General features: G+C 47.0%; 1 protein-coding gene across 6 annotated transcripts in view; it reads right to left on the reverse strand.

Annotated features, from left to right (window-relative positions):
• Nucleotides 1–259: 259 nt before the first annotated feature.
• SCN8A (sodium voltage-gated channel alpha subunit 8) overlaps nucleotides 260–16,159 on the reverse strand; it is a 61,107-nt gene continuing 45,207 nt past the window's right edge. For 4 of the 6 annotated variants that reach the window (XM_063359167.1, XM_063359168.1, XM_063359171.1 and 1 more), the window contains 7 exons: nucleotides 12,240–12,362; nucleotides 8,720–9,004; nucleotides 8,234–8,287; nucleotides 7,117–7,254; nucleotides 6,325–6,429; nucleotides 5,000–5,270; nucleotides 260–4,110 (listed from right to left, as the gene is read on the reverse strand). In XM_063359167.1, coding sequence (XP_063215237.1) covers nucleotides 2,963–4,110; nucleotides 5,000–5,270; nucleotides 6,325–6,429; nucleotides 7,117–7,254; nucleotides 8,234–8,287; nucleotides 8,720–9,004; nucleotides 12,240–12,362 — 2,124 coding nt within the window. In that variant the 3' untranslated portion in view covers nucleotides 260–2,962. The remainder of the gene's footprint in view (nucleotides 4,111–4,999; nucleotides 5,271–6,324; nucleotides 6,430–7,116; nucleotides 7,255–8,233; nucleotides 8,288–8,719; nucleotides 9,005–12,239; nucleotides 12,363–16,159) is intronic. The other 2 variants (XM_063359169.1, XM_063359170.1) reach the window with 1 other exon arrangement.

A 16,159-nucleotide genomic window follows, 5' to 3' on the forward strand; every position in this document is an offset into this window, starting at 1 on the left:
GCCTCCCCCGGCGCCGACGTGCGGGAACCTGGCACTGGCAGCACCTGGAGCCACAGCCGGAGGAAACCTCTGCCCGAGGGAGGGAACTCGGGGAGAAAAACCACCCCCAAAAAACCCCCCAGGAAGTTTTTCTTGAAGCGGAAGGACTGATGGCGGCCAACCAACAGCTGAAGAACCGCTCCGCTCCCGTTCAGTCTCAGCACCGCTGGCCTCTCGCATTTAATACAGATCTGATGGTAAAAAAATGAATACATAGACATAGTTTGAAGGGACTTTTTATTTTAAAGTAATTGAGTAGCTTAATGAAATGGCCAGCACGACCGCTAAACGTACCAAGCTTCACCTACGAGCCAATAGCCCAGCTTAAGAACAATTATGAAGTTTAGCCAAATCTTGCATAGAAGTGGTCAACTTATTGCACATTGGAACCCAAAGATAGATATACTTTTGCTGTTGCAAAGATCAATTGCAATAAAGCTTTTTTTTTTAAAATCTAGGTTTTTTTTGGGGGGAGGAGGGTAGGGGTTGGTTTGTCTTTTATTTTTTTTTTCTTTGGGGGACGTTTCCTGGCTATCTAAAGTCTAAGGAAAACAGAAGAATATTAAAAAAATAAAAATAAACATGGACAATGGCATAAGCCAGAAGCCATTCTATTATTTTTGTAGTTCTTTGTATTTACAAAAAGGCATGCCGATAAAATAAAATGATATATTACAGTATTTATAATATTCTCTTAAAAAGTTCAACCACACTTTTCAGCTATTTTTTTTTTTCTCTTTTGTGCTGTTTACAACGTAGCCTGTACATATGTATGTAGTTTTTCTTTGTTATGATACATCACATCCTAGGAGCGACTGGGGCAAGAGCTGACAGGGTACAAAAGGTTCCTGGCCGCGTTGCTGGGTGCAGGACGGCTCCGCCGAGCTGGCGATGGCGAGGGCACCGGCCCCGGCGGCTGCTGGGCGGCTTCCTGCTGGGTTTGGGGTTTTTAAGTGACTCCTGTCATTTTCCGGCTTGTGAGATGATGCCAACTGAGGTCCCTCCTGCCATCCACTTCCGTCCTCTTGGGTTTTTGCCCCGCCATTCCGGGGAATCGGCTGACACCGACCCCTCACTCTCCTTCCCCGGGCGAGCGCCCGCGCTGCGGCGCTGCCGCCCCCCGCGCAGACGCCCCTGGTCCCAACGGGAAAAAACCTGCCAGCCAGAGCGGCGGCCGAGGCCGGCTTGGCGACAAGGACAGCACGGAGCAGGACGTGGGGAGGGCCGGGCCTGGGCGCTGAGGAACAGCGAGGTTGGGCCCGGGCGCCATGTCAGCCACCGCCGCAGCGGGGCTGGGAAAGGGCAGCTCCGGCCCCCACCCGCCCCGGGGGGCCAGTGCGGCCCCCCCCCATGGAGGTGCCTGGGGAGACGGAGAAGGCTCCGGAGCCCGGGATGGGGCCGCTCCTTGCTCAGAACCCTCCCGGCCACCAGTCCCCCCACAGCGGCCACCCCCAGTGCTGCCGCAGGGCCCGGAGAGCCGGGGGTCCCGCAGCCACCCCCCGGGCCAGGGCACGGCCCCGGCCCCCAGCGTGACGGCCTCGGGGACGCTCCCCGTGTCTCCGGTAGAGATAACACACTGATTTTTCACAGCACTTATCTCTAACCGAAAAAAAAGAAAAAAAAGAAAAAGAAAAAGAGTGTCTACGCTGCAGGATGGAGGCTGAATAACGATTGGTATTAATGATAAATATTGCAGGATACAAATGAACTTACTGACTGGTATTTAAGCCCTAGATTTTGGTTTTACAGTGACAAGAGTATAACAAGCCATTCTCAGTTTTTATCACCTCCCCTCGGACGAGGTCCAGAGCAGCATTGAGTTTTGTCATATTTCAGTGTGCAAAAAGATGGCTGTACGGAAAAAAAAAGACAAGTCGTTAAACATACACACACAAGTATTTCCTCCGCTCGTTTCTTTTTGTTGGTTCCTTTTTGTTTGGTTTTTTTTTTTTTTTTCCTCCTACTGGCGGGTCTAGGACCGATCGGGAAGGACGGGCAGAGGGGCCAGTTAGTGTGAAAGTTTATCTCCAAATACAGTGTACGGTAGTCAGTGGAGTGCCTGGAATTTATGGCTTAAACACACTGCTGTGGACAGATTACTGAGTGTCTTGTGGTCTAATGGTTCCTCATGCATGGTCCCTGGTCACGGCATGCCATCATGCAAGTCGCTTCTATGCATTGAACAAGCACTTTTTTTTTTTTTGGGGGGGAATCAGCCCGAGCTGCCTCCAGGCTGAAGGTACCCGATTACCCCATCTCCCAAACCAAGTAAAGCCCATGTAGAAAGTAGAATGCAGATAATAAATACCAAATAAACTATGACAATTAAATGGCATGGGCTAAATGGGTGGTTTGTTTCCTTTTCTCGTTTTTTTTTTTTTTTACTTATTTTAACTTTTTTCTGTTTTTTCTTTTTTTTTTTTTTTTTTTTTTGCTGCTTAACTAAATGCAAATCTAGTTTTGCATGAACAAACCCTTTAAGACTGTGACTTCTGGGTTTTCTTTCGATAATAATCAACAAAATGGGAAAATAAAATCCATTTTTGGCTGCTTTGGAAAATATATGAATCCCAGCAGCGGGTTTTGTTTCAGTGTGTGTGTGTGTGTGTGTGTGTTTTATTTCGCTTGTTTGTCCTAAGTTGCATTGACTGATGTGGAACATGCAGTATCCACCTGCCCAAACAATAGAAAATCCATTTTTTTTCCTTTTTTGTGTTTAAATGTTTGTTTACAAGGGTCCTTTAAACAGGTGGTAGGTCACTGCTTTAGATGCAACGCTGTCACACAGTAAGCAGACTATGTTTGGTATAAGATCTTCAGGTAAGTGTCTCCACAGCTGTTCTGTATTGATATATTTCAGGAAGTTTGTAAACAATCTTTTCGCTTGCAAATATTTTAATTTGTACAATTCTATTATTTTGTCTCAACACTTGGATTCCCTGACGTCTTTTTGTCTTTTCGCTCTTTCTCGTCTTCCTTCCTCCGCCCGTTGCTGTTTCTCCTTCTCGGGCTTGGTGACGCTGTCGTACGAGGGGAGGGACGCGGTAGATGGGGTGCCTTCCTTTTTCTCCCTGTTCGTTCCTCCATTTTCCAGTTTTGTGGAGACAGGCCTTCGGCTAATAAAGCCCCGTCGTGCTAAACGAGCCCTGTAAGCCCTCTGGATGACCACCGCCGAAACTTCTTCCTGCTTACGCCGGAGCGTCGTTGTGATAGGCTCATAAGACACTTTGGAAGGGTTGGACGCCACGAATCTTTCCTCCATCTGCTGTCTCAGGATATCCAGCTCTCCACTGTCCCCCAGGACGCGTTTGGTGAAGGCAAACAGGATGTCTAAACAGTGGATCCTGTCTCCACTTACCATAGGCAGGTCCATGGCGATGAGTTCGATGGTGTTGGGTTTGGGGACGCGGAGAGGATGTTCCAGAGCATCAGCAAAGTCTGCGAGCTTGCTGTACTCTATGAACTGGGTGGCGTCAGGGTCGAACTTTTCCCAGATCTCGTAGAAGGTCTCAAAGTCGTCCTCACTTAGTGGATCTGCGCTCTCCTCTGTCGCCACGCTGAAGTTCTCCAGGATGATGGCAATGTACATGTTGACCACGATCAGGAAGGAGATGATGATGTAACTCACAAAGAAAAATATCCCCACTGAGGGGTTCCCACAATCCCCCTTAAAACCACTCCCAGGATGCTCCTTGTCCAGGTCGCAGTCTGGAGGCCGGTTTAGGATTGGCAGCAGGAGCCCATCCCAGCCAGCTGATGTGGTGATCTGGAACAAGCAGATCATGCTGTTGCCAAAGGTCTCAAAGTTGAACATATCGTCTATGCCAGCCTCATGCTTGACGTAGGCAAAGTTTGACATGCCAAAGATGGAGAAGATGAACATGACCAAGAACAGCAAGAGGCCAATGTTGAACAAGGCAGGCAAGGACATCATTAAGGCAAAAAGCAAAGTGCGGATCCCTTTGGCTCCTTTGATCAAACGCAGGATACGTCCAATGCGAGCCAGTCGGATGACTCGGAATAGAGTGGGTGACACAAAATACTTCTCAATGATTTCAGCCAGGAACATTCCTAAAGAAGAAGAGAAGGGACAAGTGTGACAATGCAGATGAGCAGTCTGCTGCTGCTTCTCAACCTAGTCAAGGCATTGGGCACGCAGAACACCTTGGTCAGATTTTCAAAGGGGGTCTGCGATTAAGTGGCCTCACCTTCAGGCAGCTAAGTCTCGGCCAGCTGCTCTGGCTCCCTAAGCAGATCTCCGAAATGGAGAGATTCGTTCCACCTGGATAAGGATGGACGAGTTGTTTCTTGGAGGCATCTAGCTCTTGGTGCCTAACTCTGACACGGGAGTCAGGCCATGGACTCTACTTTGAAGGCGCTAAAAATATGCAAGATAAACCTTATGTCAAGCAGTAGACAAGCCTGGGTCTGAGTTTCAGACCGCAGGACACTAAATGTTGGTGGTTTGTCAGTCCACCTGGGCAGAGCTGGGTGCAGCCAAGCTTTTTGAGTTACCCTGTTGTACTTGTGAGGTTATGTGTGTTTTACAGATCAGCCACTAAAAACCAAAACCCTGTTGGAGGAAACTGGTTGATTCAACATTCAACCAAACTGAAGAGTGCAAATCACATGCTGATGTAGGAAGCACTGCAATGCTATTTTCAGTGCTTAATAAGCATTATAACATTCGGATGAGGTGAGTAAAACTGTTTTTAAAGACAGGGAGAGTTAATTGTCAAGTGTTTTACTCCATACAACTGGAAATGAATGCCAGAACAGAGGGAGGAGGGCGCATTAGTCAGGACTTCAAGCTGCCAAATTCTGCCACAGTCTCTTCACAAGGCTAAAAAGAGAACCTCCAAGTGCTGGCACCTCTTCAAAGACAAGAACGTGCTCTACTCTGCAAACACCAAGACAGCCTAGCGCTCACAGACCTCTATCTAATTGGTGTTGCACTTACCCACGATGGACAGAATCACAACCACGAAGTCAAAAATGTTCCACCCGATGGTGAAATAATAGTGCCGCAAGGCGAACATCTTCAGCACACACTCACAGGTGAAGAAGATGACAAACACCAGGTTGATCCAGTAAAGGATGTCCTCCATCTGCTTGCTTTGTGTGTCCGTCTCCACCATCATGGTCACCATGTTGAGGCAAATGAGCATCATGATGACTATATCAAATGCTTGCTGAGTAACAAAGTCAAAGACAGCTCCTTGGATGCGGTTCTGTGCAACAGGAGAGAGACAATGAACCAATGAAGTTTGAACAAGAATCACAGAATCATAGAATCTTCATGGTTGGAAAGGACCTTTGAGATCATCGAGTCCAACCAAACAACCTACACCCTCTGCCACTAGAGCATGCCCTCAAGTGCCACATCTAGATGTTTCTTAAACACCTCGAGGGATGGTGACTCAAACCCCTCCCTGGGCAGGCTGTCCCAGTGCCTGACCACTCTTGCAGTAAAGTAATTCTTCCTAATATCTAATCTAAACCTCCCCTGCCGCAGCTTCAGACCATTAGTCAACAAGAATCTACCATTAGTCAACAAATTATTTCACTGTTGGTGGAAACAGGCATGGGGACATTGTTTTTTCAGTATTTTATGAAGTTTTCAAGGCAAGCTCTAGCCACGATTCAATCTGTTTGTGGGAAAGACAGGAAAACGCTATTATTTACACCCCAAACATGCTACCGCAGCCCTGTTACCAGCATATCTTCCTCTTTGTTGAGACCAAAGGCAGGGTGATGCCCTTCCATTCACAACTGGAGAAGGCAGACAGGTCTACCTTGCAGTAGTACCTGCAGAGTACCTGAACTAGACTCCAACCACCTCCCTTGCGTCCCAGCAGCAGTCTAGTCCCAGCAGCAGGATGCCTTATCCACCGCAGCATCTAAGGGACTCGCCTAATGTCACGCACAAAGCCTTTCTGAAAGCAGGGAAACGTGCTTAGGTCTCGATGAACGTAACCCAAACGGCTGCCTGGGTGTCCAGGACCCCGCTCGCTAATGCCAGGAGCCCTCCTACTCTCCATCTAGAGCCTCTCAGCCAGAGAGGGCTTTCAGCTTGTTTTGTCGATTCAAGTGAGCCAACTGATTAACATCAACCGCAGCTGTAGCATTTTAACCTTTCTCAGGTCATACCTGAATTACAATGACAAGAACATGGGGATGTGGAGTCCGGCATGAAGTAGAACAAAGGATGCTTTTGGAGCTGAAGCTCCTTTGAAAGTCTACTCTGCAGGTTTTTCCCTTCAGTTCCCTTTATAACATACTCACCAGAGGTCGGGGAATAGGTTTCTGAGGTTTCTTTGAACCCAGTTTTTTCATGGCATTATAGTACTTCTTTTGTTCTTCTGTCATGAAAATATCTTGACCTCCAAAGTAAAGGGGCAAAAGGAAAACTGGTTACAATCAGCTCCTACCCCAGAAGGGAAAGGAATAACATCCTAGCTAAGTCATGAGGATACCTGCCATATGGGTAGTTGGTGGCAGCTATTTTAGACAGAAATAACTTACACTAATACCCAAGCCGTACTGATATTTCTTCAAAGAAAACAGTTTTTTTCCTATGAATAACCTGTTTTACCACGCTGCCTCCTTCCCCATCCCCTCTAGCTCATTAGTGACAAACAGGCAGCAGAGGTGCCGGGCCATTTAGCAGGAATATGTGCAAATCCTCGGCTTCACTTACAGAGAAGAAAAGCAGCGTATCAGAGAGGGAGGGGTGGGCAAGGAAGACATCTTACTTCCAATCTGTACATTTTAGTCAAGGCAAAAAAAAACCCAACCAGAAATGCACGAAAATGTAGTCTAGGGAGAATGTCTCATCTGGCTAGAGCTTTACACAAAGCTTGGGGCTGCCTCTTGGACTCCCTGCGCCTCTCGCGCCCGGCGCAGTGGGGCTGGGCAGGGAGTCACAGTGGTCCCGCAGCCCACGGCTCCAAGGGGGAGGCTCCTGCCCCAGCCTGAAGGTTCTTGGCCTGTATTTTGCAGGAAAACCCCATCATCCTGAAGACTCAACGTTCCTCCGACAGCTCCCCGACTAATGAGCAAACACAGAGCACTTATCTTTTTCTTTTGTTGATTGAAGTTGTCAATGATGACACCAATGAACAAGTTCAGGGTGAAAAAGGAGCCGAAGATAATGAAGATAACAAAATATATGTACATGTAAATGTTGTCCTCGTACTTGGGTTGCTCTTCTTGCTGAATGGGAGATAAGAGACACAAATGGCATTTCAAAGACATTGTACAAATACAGCCAAAATGAGATTGGCCATGTTTCAAGTATTCCCATGTAAGCAGACAGTCATGCTTTATAGAGCTGGAGTTATACACGGAAAACTGTGTTCTCACACTGTTCAAAGCAAAGCAAACGTATATCGTACGTATATACCAGGAGGATGGTGATCTAATTTTCAGAAATAAAACGTGCTACAGTTTAAACTGACTTTCACTGTAACTAAATGAGGCTAGTGCCCATAAAATAAATAGGTAATTCGCAAATCACAAAGGAAACGATCATTTTAGTGGCAAGCACTGTCCAAATGAAGACATCAGTCTTTCTTCTGAAGAGGGACATGTAAGACCATCAGCTGATCACAAAGAGAAGATAATTTTTCACACTGTCCTGACACGGTCACGCTACTTGTTTCCAACCCTGCACTAGGCATAGGACAAGAAAATTCATTTAAAAATCTTTGTTATAAAACCCGAGAGACGAGAAGGAAAAAAAAATTAGAAAGCAAAAAGGAAGTAATGGCATTTGCATGAGTCCAGCATGCGAGAACAAGAAGAGTGCCTGGAGAAAGAGCTCCAACCCAGACAACACCTCAACCCTGGATTAAACCGACACCTGGGCTCCCGTGCAGACGCAGGGCTCATGGAGCGCCTTCGAGCTAATTCCTCCCCATAATTTATTCTGCTGATGAAACACACTTCACTGTACTCCCTTCTTCCCTGTATTTCTACTCCAGCAGGAGTTTCCCTGCCCCTAAAGCAACCAGGAGAACCCTGGGAATTTTCTTGAGCGGCGTTTAATTTAACACACTAACAGAGCAACTGAAACAATCACAGCATTAAATACATAACGTAAGCTTAGTTCTACAACTTTCAATCTTGATTTCACCAAAGCGAAATAGCAGAGTGAGGTATTGGGGGGTGAGACTGTGGTCACGCACTTTACCTTTCTGGAGTCCACCGCGGCGTACATGATGTCCATCCAGCCCTTGAAAGTGGCCTAGCAAAGAAAACACACCTTCTCTCAGAGAGAATTCACCCAAAGCAAAAGGCCAAGTCTGATTCGTGCCAGGTAGGTCAAGGGTTCCCTGCCACTCTTGATCGCCCCGTATGCTGAATGCCAATATTACTTAAATACTTCTCTTTTCATTTAATCCAAACAAAATGAATCAAGATGAATCTAACCAAGTTTGCTGTTGTCTCACCGAAGGTTTGGGAGACTCTTTGAAGAGCAAGAGTTGGGGCCACCCGCTCTGCTGGGAGGCCCACATTAGGCAATGGGCTAACAGAAAAAATGGCGATTTCATTCCAGACCCGAACCCCAGCGGGATGAACGGGATGCTGTATCTCATGGGGAGGGGGACGCAGTCCACGCGCACGAGAAGCGGCCTGTATCTACCATTACCGGGGAGATGGTGAAAGCAAAACTTACAACTTGCAGAAGAGCCAGATATCCTGCCCCAACGTTGTCAAAGTTAATTTTCACGTTCTTCCATCGAATCTCAGTGGAGTTGGGTGGCATCAGCGCTTCGCAGTCTGTCTTGTTGTTAACAATATCTATTTCAAAGCGCTCCTCAGCTGTTTCATTAAAGCAGTAATGATATTTCCCGGCAAACAGGTTAACCCCCATAATGCTGAAAATCAGCCAGAAGATAAGGCAGACCAACAACACATTCATAATGGAAGGGATAGCGCCAACCAAGGCGTTGACAACCACCTGTGTTGGAAGGGGTGGGAAAAAGTTTCAGTATAAAACACGAGGCAGGAAACAGCAAGCATCAATACGGCTGGTGTTGAGGGGGGAATAGGAGGTAAGGCCACGGACACGTCTGTGGCGTTGACTCCACGCAGAAGTTGGCAGTGAACTTATTCCAAGCGGTAAAATAATTCTGCTCAAAAGCCACCCGCTGAAGCTCTGTTTTGGAAACAAAACAGGCCAGGCCGTTAGATTTGCTGGGTTCGATTTTGGATTGTTATGTCTTTAGTTAAACAACAATTATTTTAAATAATTTTATTCGCCAAAAGGGAGAGGGGGACGTCACTGAGTGAGGCTCAGACTCTCTTCTTCGTAACAAACCGGCTCCTAGCTACAATTTTCTCAGAGCCAAGTCCAAGGACACTTTTGCTGATGGATTTGAGGGGTCTCAGCAGCCAGTGGCCCTTCTGGCCATTCCCCACTTGCAAACAAGGCTGTTGTCACTTGGAAGCCGCCTCCTGCTCCCACCCAGCTCGCCAGCAAACCGGGGGACACCGACGCTTTAGGGGGGGGGACGGGACCGAGCCCGGCGTCGCTCTGTTACGACTAAGCAGCGAGTCGCTGGAAACATCGAGATCATGTCGGTGACCAAGCAAGGCCAATCATGTTGTCTCAGGCAGACAGCTGAGCATGCAGCTAGGCAGGCTCAAGAAGACAGAAAAGCCATGTTCCTTCCTCCAAACTGCAGCAAACACAGCAGGAAGCGATAATGAGTTTTGTCAGAGCTCGTATCTTCCACCATCTCCTAATTTTAGCCTTTCGGAGTGCGGGAGCACCATGTCCCTTAGCATCCCTGGCCAACACATGACAAGCTGTAAGCTCTCAGGCTTTTAATAGAGTTAGGTCAGCAGGATATTAAATCTTTTATTATGATCTCCTAATTTAGATTCCTTTAATAGATGAACAGGATCTAAACTGTTTTTACCCCTTTGCCTTAGTTTTGAAAGACTCCTCAATACACAGTGACTGGGGACTCCTCAACTGGTGCTGGCCACCGCCGAGCGTCCCCTCTCCTCCGACAACATCCGTCTGCCGGATGCAGCCACCACCCCCACGCCACTCAGCGAGCTCCTGCCCTCCGCTGCAGGAAGGAAATTGAAGAAAATGGTGATCTAGACAGTGAGGAGCATTACAACTCTAAAATGACGTCATGGATCCATCACCAGTGGGGGATAAAGACACAGATTAGAGACAGGTCCTCCAGATGGGCTCTGTGCCCCAGGTGGGATGCTCCGACACCAGCACGCCTTTTTGCTTTCAGATCCTTCGGTTATTAATACGCTGCTTTATTCCAGTTTATCACGGGCAGCGAAAAAAAGGCCTCACACCCTCTTCAGGCACGGTCACCAACGCTACGTTCGTTTTATACGGTATTCGAAAAGACGCGAGAGAAGGAACATGGCTTTTGTGTGCAGACTGACAAAAACGCATGCACGTTTCACAGCATCACTGTCAAACTTCCTGAATCATTGAAGAGCAGAGCAAGCTCTTGAAAATGCAGATTACTATGGAGTAGAGAAAAGCAAAGAACTGCATGTTATGTTTCCTTTGCAAAGGCATTTCAAATCTCTATTCTCTGGCTCAGCAGAATTGTTCTGGTTGTATGGGGCAGCAACACTTGTCTTCAAGTCAAAACAAAGGAAAAATAATTGGGTTTAGGTAACTAACAGGCTGCAGTCACAAATCCCTACCAATTTAGCTCTGGTGAAAATCCCCCGCTTTAAGCGTGAGAATTTCCTGATTGTGCATTAGAAATCACAGCTTCTCTCCAGCACGGCTTAAAAATAGCTGTTAATATCTACAGGGTTAGTGCTTTTTCCTTTGTGATTGTACCCTTAGGTGGGACCTGACCCAGCCCCGCAAAAGCTCCAGCTTTGTGCCTGTTTTCATCCTTTGTGCCTGTATTATAGAATGAAGTTCAGAATTAGGCAAAGCGACACAAAGAAATAAGAGCAGGGTAACATATTAGGGAAGAAACAACCCTCTTTGGATTTGTTACGGTATCATTTTCTCCTATCACTTCCCCCCACGGAACTGAGGGTTCCTGATCCCTTCGTTCCCTCTCTCGCGCTGGGCTTTGTGCTCAGTTACTCCACAGCAAATTCCAGGGAGATCAGAAGGATCCAAGTGGAATCACTACAGTGAAGTAAAACTCTGCGACTGCTATTCCCTTCCCTTTTTTTAAAAAATACCTAGTTTTATCTCCTATACTATCTCTAGTTGTGAGCTAACTGGGATTTAGCACGGAAGACCTACATTACTGTTCTCAGAGCAACTGGGAAAGCCATTAACCCAACATACCCTCTACTTAAGAGAAACACATAATTTTTTTGCGTGTTCTTCTAAGACTACTGCAATCCCAAATGGAAAAAAAAGCACCGGCATATAGAATATTAGTGGCCAAGTAACGAGACACTGCAGGAATTTCGAGTCCCCAGGCCAGGGGTGCCCTCTAACAATTTGAGGAAAGCTTGTTAAGTTCAATGCTTTGCTTGTGCTTCGTTGCTGGTTCCGCAGTGACAGGACAGGGGACCATAAAGCATGGTAAAAGGGAGGGAGTGGAAAGGAAAAGCTTCACTCTCAGACAAGGCTTCCAGTCGCCACCAGACTGGACCGAGAACAACAAGGTGCAACAAGAGGAATTAAACCAAAGCCTTTTTTTCAAACAGCTGAGCTCCCCGCCAGTCCCTTCCTGAAGGCCTGAGAGATCCCTTCACCCCCTCGCAGGCAGATTGCATTTTTAAAAACCCCTCCGAAAGAGACTTTCAGCCCAATTCCACCAGCGGCCAAACCCCTCGGGGGGCTGGAGACACTGCGGTGGTTCCAATTCTGCTTCTTTGCACCTGGTGATTCTCCCTAGATAAGAAGAGTCACAGCTGAGAAGCCCCCTCGGATGCTCGAGGTATAAAGCCAGGCTAAATGAGAACAGCCAAGTGTTAACATCGTCTACAAACGGCATGTGGTTTGGGCCAGTAATTAATGTAATGAGGCAGCTTAATGCGTCTCCCTTTCTTAAGAGGGGAGGGTGCGGCGGTGGGCAGGGTGCGGGGACATCCACGGTAGAGGTGATCGAGTCAGCGGCTGCGTCATGATTCTCTTTGGAATTCTCTTTCCACCAGTTTTGATCAGTTCTAGCATGCTTAAAAAAAACCGCTCCACAGGCATGCAGAAGGATCAGCTGCTAATGGCATCTTACCCTCATCCCCTCAAATCGGGACAACGCTCTTAAAGGCCTCAAAGCTCTTAGTGTCCTAAGGGACTTTATGGCACCTAGTTCCGAGTAGCCCAGGGCATTAGCTATAAGGCTGACTAAAGAGACCTACACAGAAAATAGAGAAAAAAAAAAAAAAAGAGAAAAAAAAGAAAGAAAGAAAGAAAGAAAAAAAGAAAGAAAGAAAGGAAAAAAAAAAAAAAAGGAAAAAAAAGGTTCCAGACTGTTAGAGCGAATCCCCTAGCACTGATTGCCCAGCCCAGACGGCCAGCCTGGACCACCCCCGTAATAAATACCGAAGACATGACACCAGCTGCCTACTTCACTTGACTGAAACGACCTGGAAGGAAATAATGCGGTTGAGAAAGGCATAAGAAAAGGACATAGGGGAAAGATAAGTGAGAGAGAGGCAGAGACACACAGACGGAGAAGGGGGCTGTCGGAAGGAAGAGCCCAAACGATGACAAAAACCTTACCCTCGCCCTTTACTGTCTGCAGGATCCCAGCGGCGCCCATTAAATTTAAGCCAGACAAATGTTAAAGGTACCTATGAGAAAGAATACAGATAAATACACACACTGCACGAACTGCGCTCGACCTGCACAGCAGCTCACCCTGCTCCCGCCAGCGCCCGCGGCCTGCAGGGACTCTCCTGCCAAAATCCTGAAAAACGGGAGTGCTGACCCCCCCCCCCCAGCGCTGCCACGGCCGACCCCAACTTTTACTGCCTGAAAGCCCAGGGGCGGCCGTGTTTTCTCTGCCTGTGACACCCAGTGACGGCTGGGCACTTTTTTTTGCCTGCTTGAAGCTGCCGCCCCCTCGGCGAGCGTCCGTCCCGGGGAGGATGAGGATGGACGAGCCCAGGCGCACGGCGATGGGGAGGGTTCCTCGGGCTCGGGCACCGAACGACAACACAGCTGGGGACAGCTTTCCTACATCCCCTTTTCCTGACCGCTTTATCCCTTTCTTTCCTCCCTCTATCCCTTTTTTTTTCCTATATCCCCGTTTTCTTTTTCTATATCGCCATTTCTTTTTTCCTGTATCTCCCTTTTCTTCTCCTATATCCCTGTTTCTTTTCCTATATCCCCCTTTCCTTTTCCTGTATCTCCATTTTTTTCCTGTATCTCCATTTTTTCCCTATTTCCCCTTTTTCTTTTCCTATATTCCTGTTTTTTTCTATATACCCTTTTTTCCTATATCCCCGTTATTTTCCCTATATCCCCTTTTTCTTTTCCTACATCCCTGGTTCTTTTCCTATATCCCCTTTTTTTCCCTGGTATCCCTTTTTCAACACCGTAACCGCACACAAGCTATCTTCTCTAGCGGCCTGGAACCAGATTTAGGCTTGATGCTCTCGAATTATCGAATATCCTCCACCGGCCGGTTTGGGGGCAGCGCCGGGTCCCGCCGGATCGAGCCCCGACAGCGCGGGGCCATCGACCTTACACCCGGCACCTGCGTTCGGGGCCGGAGTCTGCTCCCCCCGCCGACCCCCCGAAAACTCTTTGGATTAGATCAGACACGACTTGGCCATGTGTAAATAGCATCTACAGACACCATTTCATCCGCGTCGCACTATGGTCTACTTTGGGCTGGTATCACATTACAGGCATGGATAAGAAACAGATATGTCTTTTTTAAGGAAAAAGAAAAAAAAGACATCAATATACAGTAACAAGTAATGGGAAAACATGAGACCTCCTCCGATAACAGGTGGGGGGGGTTAGCTTAATTCTCAGAATAGGACACTTCCTATTTCTCATTCTGTTTTGAAAAAGGGATATTAAGATAATAGCGTGAAATTAATTATAAGAACAATTCTTATTGCACCCATATTCCAGGGAAATTTCAGGGAGACTTCAAACGCATGAACATGTGGGAAAACTTAAGAGATTTCATCTTATTCTGCTGTTTGTGCACGTGCCCCACGCTTTTTCTGTCTTCGTATCCGCCCCAAAATAAGCGGTCGCAATATATCACAACACGGTTTTTCCATGTGGTTTTCTGCTTTTAAAAATACACTGATTCAAAACACGCCAGGGGCGTCCCAAAGATTTACAGTGAAGCCTTTGTGAAGCAAAATCAGCCTCCTCGGGACGGGACCAAGCCCGGGACGTTGATGTCCTGGTCCCAAATTTCAGAACACAGATAGGATTTGGAGGTGCGGGCTGTAAAGGTCCATATACAGAGAAATTGAGCATTTTACCCCGTAAACGTAACACAGGGTAGAGGCTTCACTGAATCCTCACTTTCAGAGCTTCCTCCCCTTGGGATAACGCCTGGCTCCCCAGCAGGGCACGAACACAACGCCGTGACACGGCCAACGGCGGGGTTGGCTCTCAGTGGGCTTCCAGCGTTATTCTCTGGGGACGCTCCGAGAGAAGACACAGCAGGTGCCGATGTCGGACAAAGGGAATTCCAGATTGACTGAAAAGCAGAAGCCTTCATTATTACCCAGGAAAAGACTTTGTCTTCACAAACGCACCCAGCAAGCTTTGGGAATCAGAGCGGGAGGGTTATCTGACAATGCTATCAAACCTGAAAAATAACATTCAAGAGTGTTGTTACGATGCAAAGGCTTATTCTCTATTAGTTGCGGCTGCCATCCTGGCTTCACTCGAACCCCATCTACGTCACATTAGAAAACTTGTTGAAAAAAAAGTGATTTAACAGATACAGGACACCAGGCACAGCTGAGATTTTGCCGAGTAATACCTTGGCATCTTAAATCCACACTCCAGGTTCTGTGCAGAGAAAAATGTGCAACTCTCCTGTCTACCACCCCGAGTGAAAAGCGGAATTTCTGCGAAAGCACTGGGAATTCTGGCTCCTTGTACTTGCTCACTGCCTGTAACCGCGTTACCTGCCCGGGAAGTTCCTCATCTTTACCCCAGCAGAGGCAGACACTGGGGAAGCAGATGAAGCCCGTGACACCTCTGCCAAGTAACCTGCACTTCGCTCGTTCCCAGCAGCTGGAATCTAACTCACAACACGAAGCACAAGGACCGCGAGTGCTATTTTTGCGCTCAGCCGCTGGTCGAGTTTTTAATTCGGTACCCCAAAGAATTTCGTTTGCTGAGACACCCTCCTGAAGGCGGAACGGAAGAAGAGATGGTATCTGGCATGAGCTCCCGCGTTAGCACTTGTGCTTCATCTTAAGGCAGTGAGAGAGATAGAGGGTTATTTTCAGAAAAGAAGAGTTATTTCTTCAAGATGTGTGTTAAAAAGAAAGGTGTTAAGGGGATCAGAGAGGACTTTTTAAAAAAAAAAAAAATTTAAAGATTCAGTTTTCCACAGGAAACGTAGACATCTTGAGTCACTTCTGCCCCTGAGCTCCAAGCATAGTTCCTCCACCTACTCAGAAATATTTCCAGAGTGATAATGTCACTGAACAGCAACTTGGCATAACTGAATCATATTCAAAACGTTCCAAATGAGAAGCTTGGAAAAATTTTAAATTGTTTTTTTTTTTTTGTTTTTTTTTTTTATACTTGCTCTTGGGGCATTCACTGAGAACACCGATTCACAACTGGATGTGATGAAACGTTTTAAAAGAATCCAAACACTTGGGAGCCTAAAGTTCCTTTTTTTGCAATTCTTTAGACTTCACATCCTATTGAATTCCGTAATTTTCTGCCACTTGTGACAACGTAAATTCCATTTATTTTAAATGCTCTTGTTGTGCTTCAGAGCCAAATTTATTGCTAAGACTTCTCTCTATTGCCTTTGTTCTTCTAATTCTCGAATTTATTCTGCCTGCCAAGATGTTCTGCAGGGGAATTCCAGGGCAATGATGTGCTGAAGTGTCAGATCGAATATTCCCCCTGTTCGTGCTACGATCTCTTACCAGCAAAGCTGCCTTGGTTGTTTGATACCGTCCTGACCTTCCTCTCCTGCGCGTTACA

This window comes from Chroicocephalus ridibundus, chromosome 24 (genome assembly GCF_963924245.1).
Source record: "Chroicocephalus ridibundus chromosome 24, bChrRid1.1, whole genome shotgun sequence".
Classification (NCBI taxonomy): domain Eukaryota; kingdom Metazoa; phylum Chordata; class Aves; order Charadriiformes; family Laridae; genus Chroicocephalus; species Chroicocephalus ridibundus.